This window comes from Euprymna scolopes, chromosome 18 (genome assembly GCF_053919585.1).
Source record: "Euprymna scolopes isolate OS-2025 chromosome 18, ASM5391958v1, whole genome shotgun sequence".
NCBI lineage: Eukaryota > Metazoa > Mollusca > Cephalopoda > Sepiida > Sepiolidae > Euprymna > Euprymna scolopes.
Window position 1 is genome coordinate 24,575,246 of NC_136499.1, and position 19,713 is coordinate 24,594,958.

General features: G+C 30.0%; 1 protein-coding gene across 17 annotated transcripts in view; it reads left to right on the forward strand.

Annotated features, from left to right (window-relative positions):
• LOC145297530 (V-type proton ATPase 116 kDa subunit a 1-like) overlaps positions 1-10,454 on the forward strand; it is a 187,416-nt gene extending 176,962 nt beyond the window's left edge. For all 17 annotated transcript variants that reach the window (XM_080143466.1, XM_080143458.1, XM_080143465.1 and 14 more), the window contains 3 exons: positions 3,669-3,789; positions 7,623-7,794; positions 9,879-10,454. In XM_080143466.1, the coding sequence (XP_079999592.1) occupies positions 3,669-3,789; positions 7,623-7,794; positions 9,879-9,972 (387 nt within the window). In that variant the 3' untranslated portion in view covers positions 9,973-10,454. The remainder of the gene's footprint in view (positions 1-3,668; positions 3,790-7,622; positions 7,795-9,878) is intronic.
• The last annotated feature ends 9,259 nt before the right edge of the window (positions 10,455-19,713 follow it).

Genomic DNA, 19,713 nt, shown 5'->3' on the forward strand with positions numbered 1-19,713 from the left:
ATTACACCCTCTCTTAGTGTAGCAGCTAAGTAAAAAGGAGCCTTCAAGTTGCCTACTTAGCTTTTTTTTTCTGTCATCATAGCATAATTTTGCTGTACTTATTTTCAATTAAGTCATCTTAAATGGTGGTAATCTGAGTTTATTACACATAGACACTTTATTTTCATCAATGTTTTAGTATAGTTTATTGCACAAAGATGAATTTGAATAATTAAAAATTGTGTTTTATAAAATTGAGTACCTAAAATAAAGACAAAGTAAAAAAATAACTATGTATTATTTGGGTTATTCGGACTACTGTTCTTATCTTCAGTGTTATTTTCATGTTTTGGCTTATGTAACTTCTTCAGGTGTATTTTGTCAAACTTAGGAATCATTCTGTTGAACTTGGGAACTTGTACAGAATTTTGAATGGAACCCTTTATTTAATCCACAGGGATATCATGCTCTTGTTCTGTCAGCTATGACCAGGTAGAAGTCATAAGTAATTTTGCAATTGTATCCTAAGTATCTTCCATACTGCGGATTGAACCTTCAATCTTCAGAAGAGTTTCATTTAGAATTGAATTTTAGTTAGTACTTTATCTGTTACACTTCGGGTTCAAAACATTGTACGAATAATACTAAAGATGAGAACAATAGTTCGAAGAATCCAAATACTATGAATCATCAATCCTCATCTTAAAAATTCAAAAGCAAATAATTATTATGCAAAAATATGCTGGATTGTAAAAAAGCAATACTAAAAACAGGATGCAGGGTTTAAAAAAAAACAGATTTTTTTAAATCAATTTTCCTTAGTTCCAGTTTTCACAATAATTGGGAAATTCCCTCTTCACACATGAAATTCTTGTGAAACCTGAAAGCAAATAAGATAAAAACAATAAGTAGATATGAATTAAGGAAAATATAAGTACATACATTTTTTTTTTATCCATCGAATCATGGCCCAGTTATTTCCTTACATCCTTAGAATGACTGAATTTGTGATAACATAATATAACACTGCACTACAAATTTGGCTGGTGTAAACTCAATCTCAAGTTATTTATTGTCCTGGGTATGACCTTAAAAACATTCAGTGGTCAGGCCCAATTTGGAAGCTGTGGGAAATGTGGAGTTTCCCTTTAGTTACAAGTGCTTCCAAGTTACCAGATCAGACTATCTGAAGATAATGGCTTCTTGATCAAAAATGCACTAACCATTGATTTTTTTTTTCTTTTCCCTTTGTAAAAACTCGATGTTTTTTATGGTCAAAATTAAAAACATTTTCTCGAATCAAACTGAACACCACAAATAAATATTTGAAGATATAAAAAGCTTGAAGAATAAAAAAAAGTTTTCCAAAATTACTGAATTTGGCATAAAAATATACCAAACAGGGTCAGTATGCTGTAAAACAAAGCAACCAAATCAAGTGCATGTGATATTACACTACAAACATAGCTATTGTAAAATTGAACCCCAAGTTATTTAAATTAAAAAAGAATTATGTAGCAATTTTTTTTGTGGTGGGATAATTGTAAAAAAAAAAAAAAAATGTGCCTCTCCCCCTCCTCTTAAAAAAAAAAATCTCAATAAAAATCATGTTTTGTTTAATGGAACATTTACAAAATTGACTTTGATTAAATGTAATTAACTACTCGCATTTCCTCGGTGCAATAAACGTACCATGAATTTCAGAACATTAAAATGCATTTTTTTTCTTTCTGCAAATTTAAAATCATGAATTGCATAATTAATCCTACAAAGCATTTATGAAAATCAGACTTTATCATTATGTAATATTGCCCAAATAATTTAGAATTTTCCTCCATCCCTCTTGAATAAGTACAGCATAATCATGTTTAAACACCAGTTCTCATTAGATCACCAAAGTTAAGTGACATGGAACTGGTCCAGTACCAGATGAGTGACCATTTGGGAATGCTAGTCACTGTATGTCATTTTCCCATAAGCAGGGTGTATGTACAGCTGGGGGCCCGCTTCTGAATTTGACATTTCCCGTAAACTTCTTCCTATGGAGGAAGTCGATATAGCTTGTGCAGGGCTAATACCACGCTAAGCATTACCGGTTCAATATCTTGTGAATACTAACCCAGTCTAATAATATTAAATCAGCAATGACGATGAAGGTATAAAATATAAAGTATACATGTAAATAAGTGACACTAAGATGTATTCATTAACTTCGATCCTCTTGTTTTTCTGTTTAATACATTCGCAATGAGTGTCAAAGAAGCCATCAGCAAAAGGAACAAATAGAAAAAAAAACTATTTAAAAATAAATGAATAGAACTGAGAGTATATTATTGTCATTGTTATTTTAGTATTGTTAGACTGAATTATACGGCATAATCACGTTGACATAGCGATTCCTGTTAGATCAACAAAGTTAATCCATGTTTAGCCTGATCAGAGTACTGTCAGGCTATTCTTAACCAAGACACACTACTGAAATAATGAAGCCCCCCTCATGACCCCAGGGGGTTAAGGGACTCTTGCATATTGGGTTAATGTTCAGAATAGTTTTAGATCGTGTATAATGGGTGTGTGGCTGTTATTGATTGATTATATTATTCCTTTAATTTCCAAGAGTGATGGGGGAACTGATTTCTTTAATTTCAATGGTGATGGGTGAACTGAACTGTTGTAGAGACTAAAATCATTAGAAGCAAACTCTTTGTGGCTGAATAAAATTTGACTGTGCTTGTAGCAGATAAAATCAACTCCAATACTTGAAGTCACTGAACAGTTTATATTTTCTTTGAGGTTTGCATACAGTAGATACAGCAGTGTGACGGAAATAGAGCAAGGAAATTGTACCCATACTGGTTCATGAGACCGTATAATTTATGTGTTTGACTCCACTTCCAGCCACTAACTAATCTATCATTTAGCAAAAGCTTTTTCCCTTACCTAATTATATTGTTCTCTGTGCAGTTTCCTTGCTTATGAGTGATCTAACCCTACCAGATAGCATCTCCTTGAATGAAAAGCAAATGAAAAATAAAAATCATTAAAAATTAGTTAACATACCTGACACTCTGAAATATATTATACAGAAATCTACAAAATTACAAGTTATTATAGGCTTCCATAACAATAAGGTCCTGGATATGACCTTAAACTATATCCGATGGTAAGGCCCCAGCTTGCGGGCTTTGGGGAATGGGGAGCCACCCTTTAATTGCCATTGCTCCCTGGTCCACTCTGACCCAGAATGGTAGGACCTGTTAGGGTCCCAACTATGGGTTGAATAGAAACCGACTTGAAAAAAAAAACAAATATACTCTATTAAAAATGTTTTCTTCAAAATCACTTGATTTGGCATTAAATAACCTGAAAAGGGTTGATATGCCATAAAACAAAGACAACTAACTAATCCATAACAATAAAGTCTGATTTTCATTAAAAAAATGGTTTCACAAAAGTTTACGAAGGCCTATTTTTTTACCAAAAAAAGAAAAAAAAATCAATATTTACTAACCTCTTTTCTATAAGATGAAAACTGTTAACTTCTGAATGCCTTCTGCTTGTCTATCTTCTGCTTTATTAAAAACAACTAAAAAAAAAAAAATGCTTATTTCAAGTTTTTATTCATCTTAATTATTTTATGTTGTTTCTCATTTGTATATTTGTGTTTTTTTTTTCCGTTCCTGCTACAGGAATTTGACTTTGCAGATACGCAGATATACCAAGCGATCCACACCATCGAGTACTGTTTGAGTTGTATCTCTAATACGGCATCCTACCTTCGATTGTGGGCTCTCAGTTTAGCACACGCACGTAAGTAGTTTCTCAGCCTATGTGGTAAAAATGCCTGGTTGCTACTTAGTTAAAAATTTGTGCAAACCTCTGATTTTGTGCAGGATGGAATGTCCAGAGTTTTGTAAAAAGAAAGACGATGGCTGCTGTGTCTAATTATATATTGGTGCATCTTGAGAAGTAATGAGATTTCTTGTTACCTCATATGCAAATGAGATGTTGCTGGCTTGAATAAAATGTCTGTTTTTAGAGACTCGGGCGAATTGGAAGTTGTCAGCTTGTACAACAGTATGAGGACTTTAACCACAAAAATTATTAGGTGAAAGTACAGACTAGTTAACAATCTATTTTTGAAAGTATAGAATAGTTAATAATACCACAACCTATTACAGGAAAGCAGATGCTTAATCTTAGATTAGTAGTAGATGGACTCGGTGTTGCTCAGAAGCAAGATATTAATAGTCTATCTCTGCTCTATCGTTCTTTTTTTTTTTTTTTTTTCATGGCATGTGTCCACTGGCCTCCCCCCTCCCACCTTTTTAAAACATTTTTAGCAACCACTTGTCTAGCTACAACCACTGTCAATAATTTCCCTTATCTTCTATCTGTACCTAAAACTAAATGAAAATTACATGAACAGAGTTTCTTTCCTAGTACTATCCATCTGTTAAATACTATGCCACAAGGCTGCTTCCCAGCTGAATATAACAGTCATTTTCAAGTGCAATATAAACAAGTTTGTGTTGAGCTAACCATTCTTAATAAAATCTTAACAATATCTGCCATTACTGATCGGTCAGGTTTATCTCACCGACTACCTGACTCACTATCTCTGAATGGGCTTTTGGCCTTGATGAATAGTGACACTTTTGTAAATAATAAAAAGATTATTTTGTTCAAAAGGAGTGCAGATTTTGTGTTTATTATTCTATTAAAGTAATTCTTCAAAATAAATTAAATTCTTCTACAATTTAGAAATTCATAAAAGTATTAAATTATTATATCTATCCCCCACTTCTTCTGCTATCTCGTAAAAAAAACAGTGATCCAACAAAAAAAAACAAAAAAAGCCCCAAAAGAAATTTTGGAAACAATTTCTTACAAAAATTCAAACATTTTTTTACTCCATTCTTCTTAGCACTGCAATGCAGTTATTTTTAACGTATTAGATCACACTGTCCTATAAATAACACACCAAATAATTTCTTTAAAAAATCTATAAGATAATATATGATCTTAATGTTAAGTGTATAATTAAGTTAAGTGTATAATTACTTTGAAGAAAGGATAAAATTCATCTGGATTTAACTTCTCTCCAAGAGTTGTTGGAACCCTTTTCAAAAGTCTTGTGAAATTTGCTAAAATTCCATTTGTTTGATAATGTATGAACTTATATTAATACATCTTAAAATAATAAGCCACTAACTTATTGCCAAAAGTGCAAGGTAACTTTTTTGTGTGAATTGCTTTGCTCCTTACCATAACGTATCAATTTTATCTTGGATGTATGATTGTACAGCCTCTTGATTTTTAAAATATATCACATGTACCCGATGTCGTATTTATAGGAGAGTCAATATTTTGCTTTCTAAATTAAATAACATTTTTCTTATCAATTTGTGTTTGTGTGTGTGTGTGTGTGTGTATATATATATATATATATATATATATATATATACAGGGCACAGTGCCACTAAGTTGTAAGGGGCTACTATTTGGAACCAGATCTGTAGGGATACTATGTAGCGAGATGTTTGTTACATCTAAACATGTCAATGCAGTTGGGGAGGTAGGAGCCTAGGAGGAAATTCCAAAGTCTAGCAGTTCAAGGGAAGAAGCTATTTGAGTAGCTATTTCGGCATCTAGGGAGCTCTACAGTGTAGAGGTGGGATTTTGCTGCTTGTCAGGTTTGTCGAGGGGGAATGAGTGCTTTGAATTCATCCAAGCACTTACCATTAAAGTACTTGTAAAACAGGCACAGGGATACCATTCTATACCATTTTGAATGATTACACAAAGTTTTAATTCAATTAAAAAAAAAAAATTTAGATACCTTGAAACTTAATGGGCTAATGTTGTAATTTTATTAAAAATTCTTGATAAGTAAGCGTTCAAATTGAATGATAATTACCATTATTGGATTGCTTGTAAAATCTTACCTTAAAAAAACATGTCTTTAATTTTGTTATAAGATTTTGTTTTCTAATATATAAAATTGTGTCAGCTGGATTATTGGACCAAAATAGAATTTAAGCTGACAAATAAAGCTTTGATTCTGACTAGCTAATTTTCATGTTATTTGAAATAAACTAACATACTTTGATGCAATCTATTTTTTTAAATACTTAATCAGGTCTGGTAGTTTAGTAATATGGAGACATTTTAAATAAACACTTTTTTTTTTCGGGGTAAATTAGCATTTTCTTTTTATTAGGGGTAGTCACTGCTTATCAAGGTCCACAGGTAAGAGTTAATTAGTGTCAGGTGACAGATGAGACAACACCATGATCAGTAATGGTGGAATTTGAGTAGGATTTGATTATGTAAGATAACAGCTGAACAAGAACTTGTTTACATTAAACTTGAAAAAGACCATGTTATATTTAACTGAGAAGCAGCCCCACAATATTGTGTTGTACAGACAAATAGTTTTAGGAGAGAAACTTCACCTATGGAATTTTTGTTTAGTTTTAGGCACAGATAAAGAATAAGAGAAATTGACGACAGTTGTTGTAGCTAGACGAGTGCTTGTTGTGAATGTTTTACGGGGGGGGGGGGGGGCATAGATAAAAGCTCAATCAAACACCTGCCATGAAAATAAAAATAAGTGAACAGGAATAATCTTTATTGTTTCAGTAAAAATTAGCATTTAATATTTGCTTTTTTGTTTTATTTATCATTTCAGGTTTATTCACAATTTTGCTTTTTTTTATAACTAAGAGCAAGGGTTCATTGTAATTTAGATACATCTGTATTATTGACCTATTCAGTTTACTAATTTTTTTTCCTTTATTAAATGTTGTTTCATTCTTATTAAATCAAAAATAGATTCACTTTTAACTTGGATATTAAACCTAACAGATGGCAAGGTTATAAAACATGGAAATATTTACAAAATTAATTTGAACATACTAGCTAATTTTCATTTGTTATCCCATGTAATAAATATACTATACTCTTATAAACATAATTAGGCACTCTCTTCTCATTTCTCCCAAAATACAAAATTACGATATATATATATATATATATATTTTATAGGAGGAAGAGCTCTAAATACTTAATCCGATCTGGCAGTTTACTAGTATAGAGACCTTCTTAAATAAACACATAAAAAGAAAAATCAGCTGAAGGAATAATTCTTTTTAGTAAAAGTTAGCATACCTTATTCATTTCATTTTCCATTTCACATTATTAAATCTGACTTCATTAAATCAAAAATAACTTCACTTTTAGCTTCAATGCTAAACCTAACAAAAAAAACGAGGTTATAAAACATGGAAATATTTACAAAATAAATTTGAACATACTAGCTAATTTTTATTATTTTTGTACCATGTTATTTGTAATAAACTAACATATTTTGCTACAACCTATTTTGGGTTCGTACAGCTAGTTGTAAAGTGCTGCAAGATTTTCCATTCTTCCAGAAAGGACCGATATCAATGTCTAATCCAAATTTTACTGCATTCTATCACTTGTAATAAATATATTATGCTGTTATGAACATAATTGGGCACTCTTATTTCTCCAAAAATATAAAATTACAATATTATATATATATTATAGGAGGAAGAAATCTTTTTTCTTTTTTTTTTTTTTTTAAATTTTAATGTGTTATTGTGTATTTTCAGAATTATCTGAGGTTTTATGGACCATGGTGATGCGAATCGCCCTGCGTGCCGAGGGCTACACAGGCATTGTTTTCATGTTTCTCATCTTTCCTTTTTGGGCCGTTCTTACCATAACAGTATTATTAATCATGGAAGGCCTTTCAGCATTCCTTCATGCTCTTCGATTGCATTGGTAAGATACTGTTAATTTTTTGTTTTTTTATATCCATATTTATTCATTAATGATATTTATTAATCACTGCCAAAATGGCCTTCAAAACTCAAGAAATTCCTCAGTACCTAATTAAGTTAAAGATTCTCTGGTTCTTTTTCTTCAATGAGAAGAACTTCTGCCAGTATCAATTGTACAACACCCTGAACAACACGTCTACAGTCCGCATGAAGTCTCATGTGTTATGAAGATAAAGTTATCTGAAACTGTGATGGTCTTTGCATATGTTTTCAACAAGACCCCATTATGCTGCCCCACGTCTAAGAAAATTAATTCTGGTTCGTTTCAGATGCCTATATTGAGTTGTACTGTTTTCAGATGGTGAGTGGAGACGGTGGCTGTGGGGAAAGTCATATGTATGGCAACAGGACTCTGTTCTATGTCACACCTCTCGTAAAACCCAAAAGTGACTGTCTGAAAACGTGTATAACTTCATCAGTTTCAACATCAGTCCACCAACTAGCCTGAATACAAACCCATGGACTATTATATATTGGGTACAATTGAGAAAGAAGCCAACTTTACAGTTGCAAAATCAACGATGAGTGAATTATCAGGATAAAACTGGTGTTCAGATGTCTCTCTAAGGACACCATTTAGGCTGCATGATCGAGATTCATATTTTACCTGAAAGTTGTGGTGGAGACTCGAGAACTTCTTTGAGTGAACTGTATTTCACAAAAGTTCCTCTAAGATGTACACTGACTTTTGAGAATGCTTCAATTATTTCCCGAGATATGACATTTTTTTTCTTTCCTTTTCATTTATACTGACACATTTATACATGCGCACACACACACATGTTATTGTTGTTATTATTACTTTAATAATTTCTAAACTATATATATATATATATATATAAGTTCCAATATTTTTCCAGATTCCAATACAATTACTGATTCCGATTCTTTATAAATCTCCAAATATTTAACTATAAAGTTATTTTTTCCTCAGTTACCATAAAATACATGTGCAGATATTTTCTCAAATGTTAAAATACACTGTTGGGGGATGATTTTAGTTTTACTGGTAATTTAAAATCAATAAATATTTATTATCTTGTTTTTATTACCAACAGTGAAAGATTTTGTTTTAAACAAAATCAAATTTAAAAAAAAAAAAAAAAAAAAAAAAAAGGCAAAGGAATCGTTTTTTGCTTCTGAAAATAGGCACAAACTTTTTCCGATACTGATTCCGATACACCCAAAAGTTTGAATTCCTGATTCTGATCAATCATTCCAATACTATAATATATATAAGTTAATAATTTACTTGAAATGTTAGTCAATTAGTATATACTAATTGTAATGGACTAAAAAAAATTTCAATTTCCAAAAAAAAAAAAAAAAAAAAAAAAAATTTTTTTTTTATATAAAAGTGAAAAGTCCAAGCTCAATGAATATCTTGTGATTTCAGAGCATATATATATAGTATAATAGAATAGTTTGCAAAAATTCCAAAGATCAAGTTATCTCTGTTGGTAATTTATTTATAATAGAATATATTACAATATTTTGAAAAAATTTTCTTGCTAAAATGAATCAATTCCTACAAAATATTGGTTCTTGTCCGAAATTCAACCTAGTTTTAAAAAATCTTTGATATACGTACTTGTCATGGAACAAAAATGTCATATTCCAAAAAACATGTAAATTGATCAAGTACTGTTTTTTTTAACTAAGGAAATCTCATTATTTGAGGAAGCGAGACATTGTTTGTATCTGCCATGTTTAATAATGGGAGATAATTTGAACTACTTATATTTTAAAATAAAAAAATCAACCCTGTAATGTCAACAGTATATTATGAATTGCTAAAACTCGTAAAAAATTTTTTCTTAGTTTTAAAAAAAAGCACTGGATCAATTTATGTGATTTTTGGAATATGACATTTTCACTCCATGACAGGTATGTGCAAAAAGAGTTTTTTTTTTTTTTTTTTTTTTTTTTTTGTTTTTTTTTTTAGGTGGAACTCTGGACTTGCACCAAATATTTTTTATGTATTTGTTTCTTTTATTGAATATATATATTTTTTATTTTTTACAGGGTTGAATTCCAAAACAAATTCTATCAAGGAACTGGTTATTTGTTCCAACCCTTCTCTTTTGAACACATACTGGACTATGGCGGAGATGACTAATATGACTTGCTGAAACCAAACAGACTTAAACGTTAATTATAGGAAATTCATTAACTGAACCTTCTTGTCACCTTTGTTATCTCCCTTGACTTCCTTGTTCTCTTTGCTTTATGTGATTTTTACATCGTCACTATTCCCAAGTATTATGATTGCTACTACTACTATTTCTACTACTCGATATTGTTATGTTGTATTTCTAATCCTTGTTATACCTTGAAGACAAACGTTTAATGCATTTTTTTTCTGTTTGAGACCCATTTTTTAAATTTTTTAAATGGGCACTTTTTTCTTTCTTTAATCTTTTTAAATGTTAAACTATCATTATTGATATTTTCCCAAGGATAACAGTTCTGTTTTCATACTTGGAATTATTTATTGAGATATTTTTGTCTTAAAAGCATTTTTTTTTTCTAGAAAATGCCTAGTGATAATTAAAGTAAAAAAATATTTGCTTGTATTTCAAAATCTTCAAAAAAGAAAAATTGTTTTCATCTTTAACAAATTCCATTTCATAATTTAAACTTGATAAACTTATGCAACTATATTTCATTTCTATTTAAGTTTGGCTTGAGAATGACCTTATCCAGTTGCAAGGCTCTAATTTTGAATCTTTCAGGAATTTTAAGCCATTGCTATCAGGTCTGCTCTTACCCAGAATGATAGCATCTATCAGAGTCCCATGTATGGTTTAAATAGCTCATCTGTCCTGTGTGTGATGACACAAAACTGTATCAGGCTGTATACACACATATATTTACATCATAAATTTAAAATATTAATGAGTTGAAGTAATAAAAAATTTCTACCAAAATGAATATTTAGCATTAAATAGAGTTGATAATCTGTAAAAGAAATACTGGCTCTATTTATGTCCATCAAATAATACTTATAGGTTTGAAATGGTTATTATTCTTTCATTTCTTTAAATTAGATGCTTTTACTCTGACATTTATTTTAATGAAATAAATTTTACTAGCAAACAATTGGATTATGCAAGTGCTAAGTCTGCGATATGTTGAACTTAATTAGTCCCTCTAGGAATTTAAACTGAATTTATTTTATATTTTTCTTATAAAATACTCAAAGCTTCTTTAGACTATATATATATATATATATATATATATATATAAATAAAATACACACACAAGGAAAATTGGTGAAAATAAAAATAAATTGCAACTTATTCAATTTTATCATCAATTTTTCTTGCTTTTAATTGCTCTATCTAGTATATTGAGGTTTCTATTATCTTATGTTCTTATATAAAGTTAATTTGCAGATAATATTTTTCTTTGTAATTTTAGTTATATTTATAATTATAATTATTATAATATAAAAACTATATTTGTGGCAATCCAGTTGAGTCTTATTTGTAAATTATATGGATAAAACTCTGAAAGGAATGAAGGTCAAAGAAATCCGTTTTGGATTGTTAACAAGTTGCATCACCTGAGGCAGCTTACTAGTAAATTAAAAATAGTTTTTTAATTCTTTAGTTGCAGGGATCATCTTATACTAATCACCTGATGTCAAAATAATAGTAACTGCTTCTTGCAGTACGTTAAATTAATTAGTCCTGGAGAAATGATATTAGTTTCTTTGTAGTAGACAATCACATTTCAGTATTGTGAAAATATGACACTTGGAATGGACACATAAAAACAATGGTTCTGCAACTTGAGTAGTTGTTATAGTGATAAACACTAATAACGCTAAAACAACTGGGTTTTTTTTTATTGATACAAAAAGTAACTTATTATTGTTGACAATGTAAAAAGCATTCTTATCAATGTTGTTCATGTATTAATGATTGGCTAATAGAAATTAATTGACTATAATATATATATATATATATATATATATATATATATATATATATATACACAGTTATTATTCCAAAATTTAAAAGATGGAATTAATTTACACTTATAAGTTTTTATTTTTTTTTTTTATGCAAATGCCTGAATTTTCTTTATAGTATGGCTTACATCTGTTTTGTTGAATAGTGGAAGATCACTACACAACTCCTCAGAGACAAATGGATGTTCCTCAAAAAACTGCTAGAAAATTTATTGCATGGAATAAAAAAGAATTTGAAGAAAGATAAAAAAAATGAAATAGAGATATATGTAAAGGTTGTAAAAACATAAATAGATACTTATAGTGTTTATTAAAAAAACCTAAAAAAGATTATGAGTGCGATTAATTCCATGTTTTGATTTTTGAAATGATAACTAATAGTATATATGCTTTGAAGGTAGAAATTCACTTTCAATGAACTTGATATTTGTTACTATTCGAAATATAGTTTATAGAATATATACCTCAATAGCATATATTTTCTTATAATTTTAAGAATATATATTAGTGTTTGGACGATTAATTGGAATTAGGAATCAAAAGAATTGGAACTTTTTAGGGGTATTGGAATCGGAAAAATTTGTGCTTATTTTCTGATTCCAAAAGCAATTCTTTTTGTTTTTATTTAGGAATTAATTTTCTATGGAGCATATTAATGATGAAATGATAAATATTTATTGATTTTAAAGTAAAATTTATAGCTCACCCCAACAAGTTTGAGAAAGTATTTGCACATATTGCATAGGTTTTTGCAGTAATCCGAGAGCCCCCAATCCTGTATATTTAGAAATTCAAAAAGAATTAGAATCTGTAATTTTATCAGAATTGGGAATTTACAACAGAATTGGTAATTGTATTGGAATCGTCCTATCACTAATATATATATATATATATATATATATATATATATATATATATAACACTGGGTAACAAATTACCATTCTTTCTTTCTTTGAGAAAGATTTTTCTTTTTTGTTCTCTAATGGTGATGCAAACATGGGAATAAGTAACATTTCATTTAATATAATTCGTTTCTATGCATAATAAAGGTTGTTGGATAACGTTTACTTTCAGTTATTTTTTTTTTTAATGCTATCTTAAATAAAATTGCTGCTGTTAAGAAAGTTTTTGTAGGAATTTTTGGTGAAAACACAAATAGTTAAATTTTTTTTATTTTTATTTATAAGAATTTTTTTTTGTATTTTCTGTAAAATAAAATTATCTATTCACAACTCTGAATGGATTACGATCTACACATAGTTTATATTTATTTTTATTGACACGAAAATATAAAGAAGCACACTGCCACTGTCAAAAACAATCAATAAATTAAACAGTTGATATCAAGATAATTTTGCGGTTCTCTTTTTTTAATTAATTGTAAAGGAAAATAATGTTAGCTTGTTATACGTATACACTTTATTTTCAACAGCTCCGTTTTAATCTATATTAAATGGACGAACATGAAGGAGCTTGTCCCCTCCTTTCTATTTTTTTTTTATTTTTGTCTTTAAATTTTTTCAGCAGATTATTTTCGAACGGACACTAGTCTACCAGATTAAAAAAAAAAAAAAAGTCAATATTTAAATATTTGTATTTCGCAAATTTAGCCTATTTTTAAGCAGTTTAGCCTATTTTTGAATTTTGCTTTTTAAAATAATCTCCGAAAAAAGGCTAAACTCTAAAAAAAAAAAAAAAAAAAGACTAAATTCGTGAAATTTGGTCTAAAAACATCAAATGGTTCTAAAATGGGTGATCAACTTATTAAAGCATTGCATTAGAAACTGAGCACCCCTAAAAATATTTAAATATTGACTTTTTCATTTTTTATAATCTGGTAGACTAGCATCCATTTGATAAAAATCTGCTGAAAAAATTGAAAAAGATACAAACATAAAAAATAGAGTGGGGGGGGGGGGCTCCTTCAATTCCGCCATTAAATGTTGTTTTAAAAATAAGACCATTTTCAAAATTGTTTTTAATACCCTACACCTTAAATGTCTAATTTATTTGAAAATTAAAAAATTAAATGAATAAAAGAAATTGTGAATTTTAAAAGATGGGTTTTGACTTTTTATGGTTATGTATTTTGTTTGTCACTGGTCTGCCAAGTTGTTTCGAAAATCTCACTGCTTGCACACAACACTCTTCAGCAATCAAACCTTTTGTCATTATAACTACAGAAATTACTTCCGCAAATAATAATTTAAAAAAAAAAAACAACAAAAAAAGTATAATAAATGGATCACAACTAAGAACTACCCTCACCCTTGATAATATTATTAATCTTAATACTATTGAATCTCTAACCAATTTTTCTGCATTAGGTAAGCTGGCCGCAACTGGTGGAATTTGACAATCGGCCAGACGGTCAGCTAGAAGATAGGCTGGAGGCAGGATTCACAACGATTGCATCACTTGTGCACAACGCCCTCCCATCTCTCTTTTTACCCCGACCCCTTGTGTTGGCTCGATCGTTGTCTGTAGAGGCAGGGTCACAACGACTGCACCACAGAGGAGAAAACAATGTGTTCTCTTCTGTACTAGCTGAGTAGGCAGGATCACAACGACGACACAAAGGAGGAAGACTGTACTGTAAGCAAGCGAGTATATATATACACACACACACACACACACATGCAACTAAGCTCGCCAATCAACCACAAAATTGGCCTGGCAAGCCAAAGCAGAATAAAACCTTTTCCATTTATTAGATATTTATTATTTGCTGAACGCATGTAAATCACACATATTATTTCTTTACCTGTGCCTACGTTGTACCTTTTTAGCTAATCATCAATGTATTGATAATTATGTCTGCAATGACATTGATTGAAAATACATTTTTTTTAAGAACATGGTTAAATGCTTATCATAGGGCAAATGAACGTAATACAGAGTGTGGTATTAGCCCTGGGTGAGCTATGCCAGCTTCTTCCAAAGGAGGAAGTTTCTAGGGAATATGAACAAGCAGTTTTTGTAGCACTCTCAAATGGTCACCCATCTGATACTAATTAGGCTTCATATCACTTAACTTTGGCGATCTGACGAGAACCTGTGTTTCAACGTGATAATGCCGTATGATTGTCATAGATAACTGTCAAAATAGTTTAAATATATATTTTGTATTGGAGAATATATTAAGCATTTACGTTTTACCACTTTGGTTGGCTTGACATTATACATAAACTATTTTTACTTGCCGTGAACGTAGCTATGATGAAGTGAAATTAAAGTCGTAGACGTTAGATTAAAAATATTAACTTTTTATAATGCAACAATTTTTAAAAAAAACGTTTTTTTAAAAAACATCAAGAAATATAAAGTTTTGAAATAAAACTAAAAAAAACAAACCAATTTACTTAATTTAGTTGTATCGTTCCATACATATGAGTTAGTAGTACCAGATCAGGCTGTCTAAAGATACTGGCTTCCTGATTTGAATGCACCCACTATTGATGCTATTGTTTTTTTTTTCTTTCCCTTTGCAAAACTCAATCATGTTCCACAAAGCCAAAAACAAAGACAATTTTTCTCTACAAGACAGCTTAAACTAAACACCATGAATAAAATATTTTTAAAAATGCAGAACTTGAAACATAAAGACTTTTACCAAAATAGCTGAAGCTGAAAGGGATTGATATGCCGTGAAAAAAACAACCAAACTAACACCATGAATAAATATTTGAAGATATAAAGAATTTGAAGCATAAAATCTTCTTTTGAAAATTATTGGATTTGGCGTTAAATAACACAAAAAGGGTTGATATGTCGCAAAACAGGCAAACTAATCATACACGTGGATACACATTATGAGTAAAGGCATGTAATGCCGTTGGTGGGAAAATGAATATTTATTGAATTGATGAATAGTAAATGAAAAAAAAAATATGTAAGTTATGTAGTCACGAGAAACCCGCACACGTGATGTGGTAAAACATATTAACCCTTTATGACCTGAATTATGATGTAGATGATGTAGATGAATTTCATGGGAGTATGAAATTCATAAGCAGTCCCCAATTGTATATATATTCCCATCAGGGAAGATGATGTTAGGAGTTTGCAGCTCTTACAGGTAGGTGTTGACATCCTCCTACATACAGCACCTGGTATTCCCTAATAGTCACTCGCCTGGTATTGATCAGGCTCAACATTGCTTAACTAGTGATTTTAATGAGAACTGTTTTATCAATATGATTATGCTGTATTACACTGAACAGAACTAGCAACATACCTCAGTCGATAGGGACCATCTCAGAAATGGCCTGGAATCTGCTGGCTTTGATACTTGATTTAAAACCTTTATACAAGCATTACTGACATTTAACATCTTAAAATGTCGTCAATAATCATGCTCATCTAATAAAGAGACAATTTTTTAAAAGGCATCGGATGGCATGCAATGTAGTATACTTACCTATCACAAACTAGCTTAGAGTTTAATGTGTCAACATGGGTAAATATGGTGAAATTCCCTTTATATGTGTATGTGTGTGCATGTGCGTGACTCCTTGCAAACAATAGCAGTCTTTCTGTATCGTAATTACATTTAACCGACATCGTTCGCAAGTCCTATTTAACATGGTGACATCAGTTTGCACCAAAATCTGTGGATATATTTTCTCCATTAAAACATTTTCTTTTTAACTTTGTAAAAAAAAAAACTAAAAAAAAAAAAAACAATTACTAAGACAAATCTCCATAGGAATATTTTTAATTTTTTTATGATTTTTCTTTATTTTTTATTCACTCTCTCTCTCTTTCTCTCAAAGAAAAAAAAAAAGGCTATTTAAATATAAGCTCAGTGGAGGGGGGGGGGACACAAAGCAAATGAGGTGCTTTTTTTTTCTCAACTTAGTATTTTATTCAATAAAAAATAAAGAAACATGACTTCAAAAAAATTTATGGTAAAACTATTTTTTTGTTATTATTATAATTATCATCATTTTGTTAAAAATTTTAAGGATAAATTCATCTAAAATTTTTATTTAAGAAATCACAACTATGTTTTCAATGTAAAGGCTTCCGCGAGAAATTGTGTCCCAACTGATAAAGCCATATCACCCACTGTCAGTCATCAGAAATGTTCCAAGGTATGTCCCACATTGATGTGGATGGCAGTAAGCCATGAAGGGACAGTTAATGACCTGATCCTAGTGGCACAAACAAAATGGCAACATACAGGAAAAGTTGAAAGTCATTCATGAAAAGACTAACCTAACATAAGATAAGAAAATAAAAAAATAATAAATAATTCATTTTTACTGGATGAAGTTTTTGTTCATTATGGATTTCTAGTGCTAATAAAATTATCGCCATTCTTTTCATGGAGACTGAAAAATTATACATCCTTTTTTTTTCTTTTCTTTTTTTTTTTAAATATTGCAATTTAAAAAAAAAAAATTTTCTTCAAAATTTGAGAGATGTTGGCAATATTTTTTTTGTTTTTCTTTTTCAAACAAATTTTTATAATTATGATAAAAAAAAGCAGTATTCAATCAAAAAGTCTTTTTTTTTTTTTTTTTTTTTCGCCTGGATCCAAATTAACCATGACGAAAATACTCCCTAATTATTTATTTTTTTAACATTTCTCTCCTCTCCAATGTTATCTATTTCTATTCCTTTTCCTCTGGTTTGTCTAAACATCGACTGCACGTTTTTATTAAATGGTATTCTAAAAAAAACTTTCTCTTTTTTTCTTTCAAAAATGAAAAAAATATATGGTTAAAAAAATATTTTTTAGACAATTTTTTTCATTTCTTCTAATTATTCTTATTAGGATTTAATTTTAACCTTTTAGTTTGTGTGCCTTGCTGTAGCACTGACGTAGAATGAAAATAGATATAGTCTGAATTTAATTGAGGAAAGAACAGCAGAATCAGCAATCTCAGGAAAGGGAGGAACGTTGGAAAATGTTTTTATTAAATTAGTTAACAAATTGAAATCAAAATTATCAATTTCATTTTTTAAAAATTGGATTAACATTTTAGTAATGAACAAGCGTAGTAATAACATTCTCAACAAATCTAATTTTTTCTCCATATTGATTTGGATTATATATAATCCAAAATATTATACAATAAACAAAACTTAAAAAAATAACTGTTGGTAGCTCCACTTACTTAAATATACTCTTTTCTCTTGTTGGAGCCACACTATCCTCCGCATTTTTAATATTCTTCAATTTGTTTTCATTTTGTGAGTTGCTGATGATTTGATTGGGTTTTTAATGCTTTAAAAGATCAATCCACCTCAATAAAACCATGGTACATCTCTGAAGTATGTAACATATAGTTTGGGCATTACCATGCAAGAATTTTATTTGCAAAGAAAAAAATAAATCATGTAATAGAACTCTTTCACTCTCTGAAGAAGGGCCTGATATGATCCAAAATTAATGAGAAATGTTTCAACTTCAAAAAGTAAAAGAAAGAAATTGAATCATATTTTTCTTCCTTCTTTTAATAAAAATGTTTTTGTATCTTTAACGTGTTCTAAAAACAGTTTTATCTGTTTATTCAAAGTTTTTATAATAAAATAAAATTTATCAAAAATTCAGTAGGGAAACTAAGTTCAAAATTGCAGAAGCTAACTTACAGCTAGAAAATTCACAATCACAAAAGGGAATTCAACTATATCACAGAGGAAAAATAACCCAAGAAACTTTAACTTGAATTGTTAAATAGAAAAGGAGAATCATCAGCTGTTTACCATGTAGCCGTTTCGGATATATGCTTGTTTGTGTGTGTTCAAAATGTTCTAAGCTTCACGAAGGAATAACTATTATCTGAACCAGAACTAATATGATTGTTAAGTAGTTGAAATAAGTCGATAGAGATCGTATCTTATGACCGCCATGTATATAAATATATAAGATGATGAAAAAGAAAAGAAAAATTTGATTCGGGTAATAATTTATTCCAACTTTCTCTCCCTGACTCGAGTTGCATTTACCTTTCCTTTCCTCTCTCTTTGTAGATAGTCCGACCAAACTTTTACCACCGTTTCCAATCTTCCTAAGAGCACCACCACAACCCAGTATTTAGATTAGTTTTTTTCAACCTTGCAGTGTTTCTAAACAATTTGATCAGATCATTTTGGCAAGCAAATTCACCCATTATTTCAAAACCAATGATACAAATGTTTTTTTTCTGATCTTCTCCAACACACACACACACACACACATATATATCACATGACATGTCTCTTAATCCTCTAGGGTCATGGAGGTGCTGCATTATTTTCATGCAACATGTCTTGGGCAAGAATAGTTTGGCGGCACCCATCCCTCTCCAGGCTTCGAGCACATACAGTACTTGGCATTACAAAATGGTCACCCATTTGGCTAGGCTCAAACTTCAGTGATCTAATGGGAACCGGTGTGTCAACATGATTATGCCATATATATATATATATATATATATATATATATATATACGCGCACGTGTGTAAATAAAAATACAATGTTTGATGTTATGAAAAGGAAAAGGAAAATCTAAAATAGATAAACTGTAATCAACGTTTCATCCCTATTTCAAGAGACATCAGAATTTGGTTAAAAAATGCAGAGGAAACAAATTACAGTTATTTCCCTCTTCACTCGAATGTGGTCTGTAATTTGTTTCCTCAGCATTTTTTAACCAAATCCTGATGTCTCTTGAAATAGGGATGAAACGTTGATTACCGTTTATCTATTTTAGATTTTACTTTTCATTCGTGTATATGTGTGTGTATATATATATATATCTCAGAATTAATTTCTCTTCCATTTTTCTTATCTGATTTTTGAGGATATGCTAAGTTTGTAAATTCAAACATCTTTACTTTTCTTCTTTACTCTCTCTCTCTCTCTCTCTCTCTCTCTCTCTCTCTCTCTCT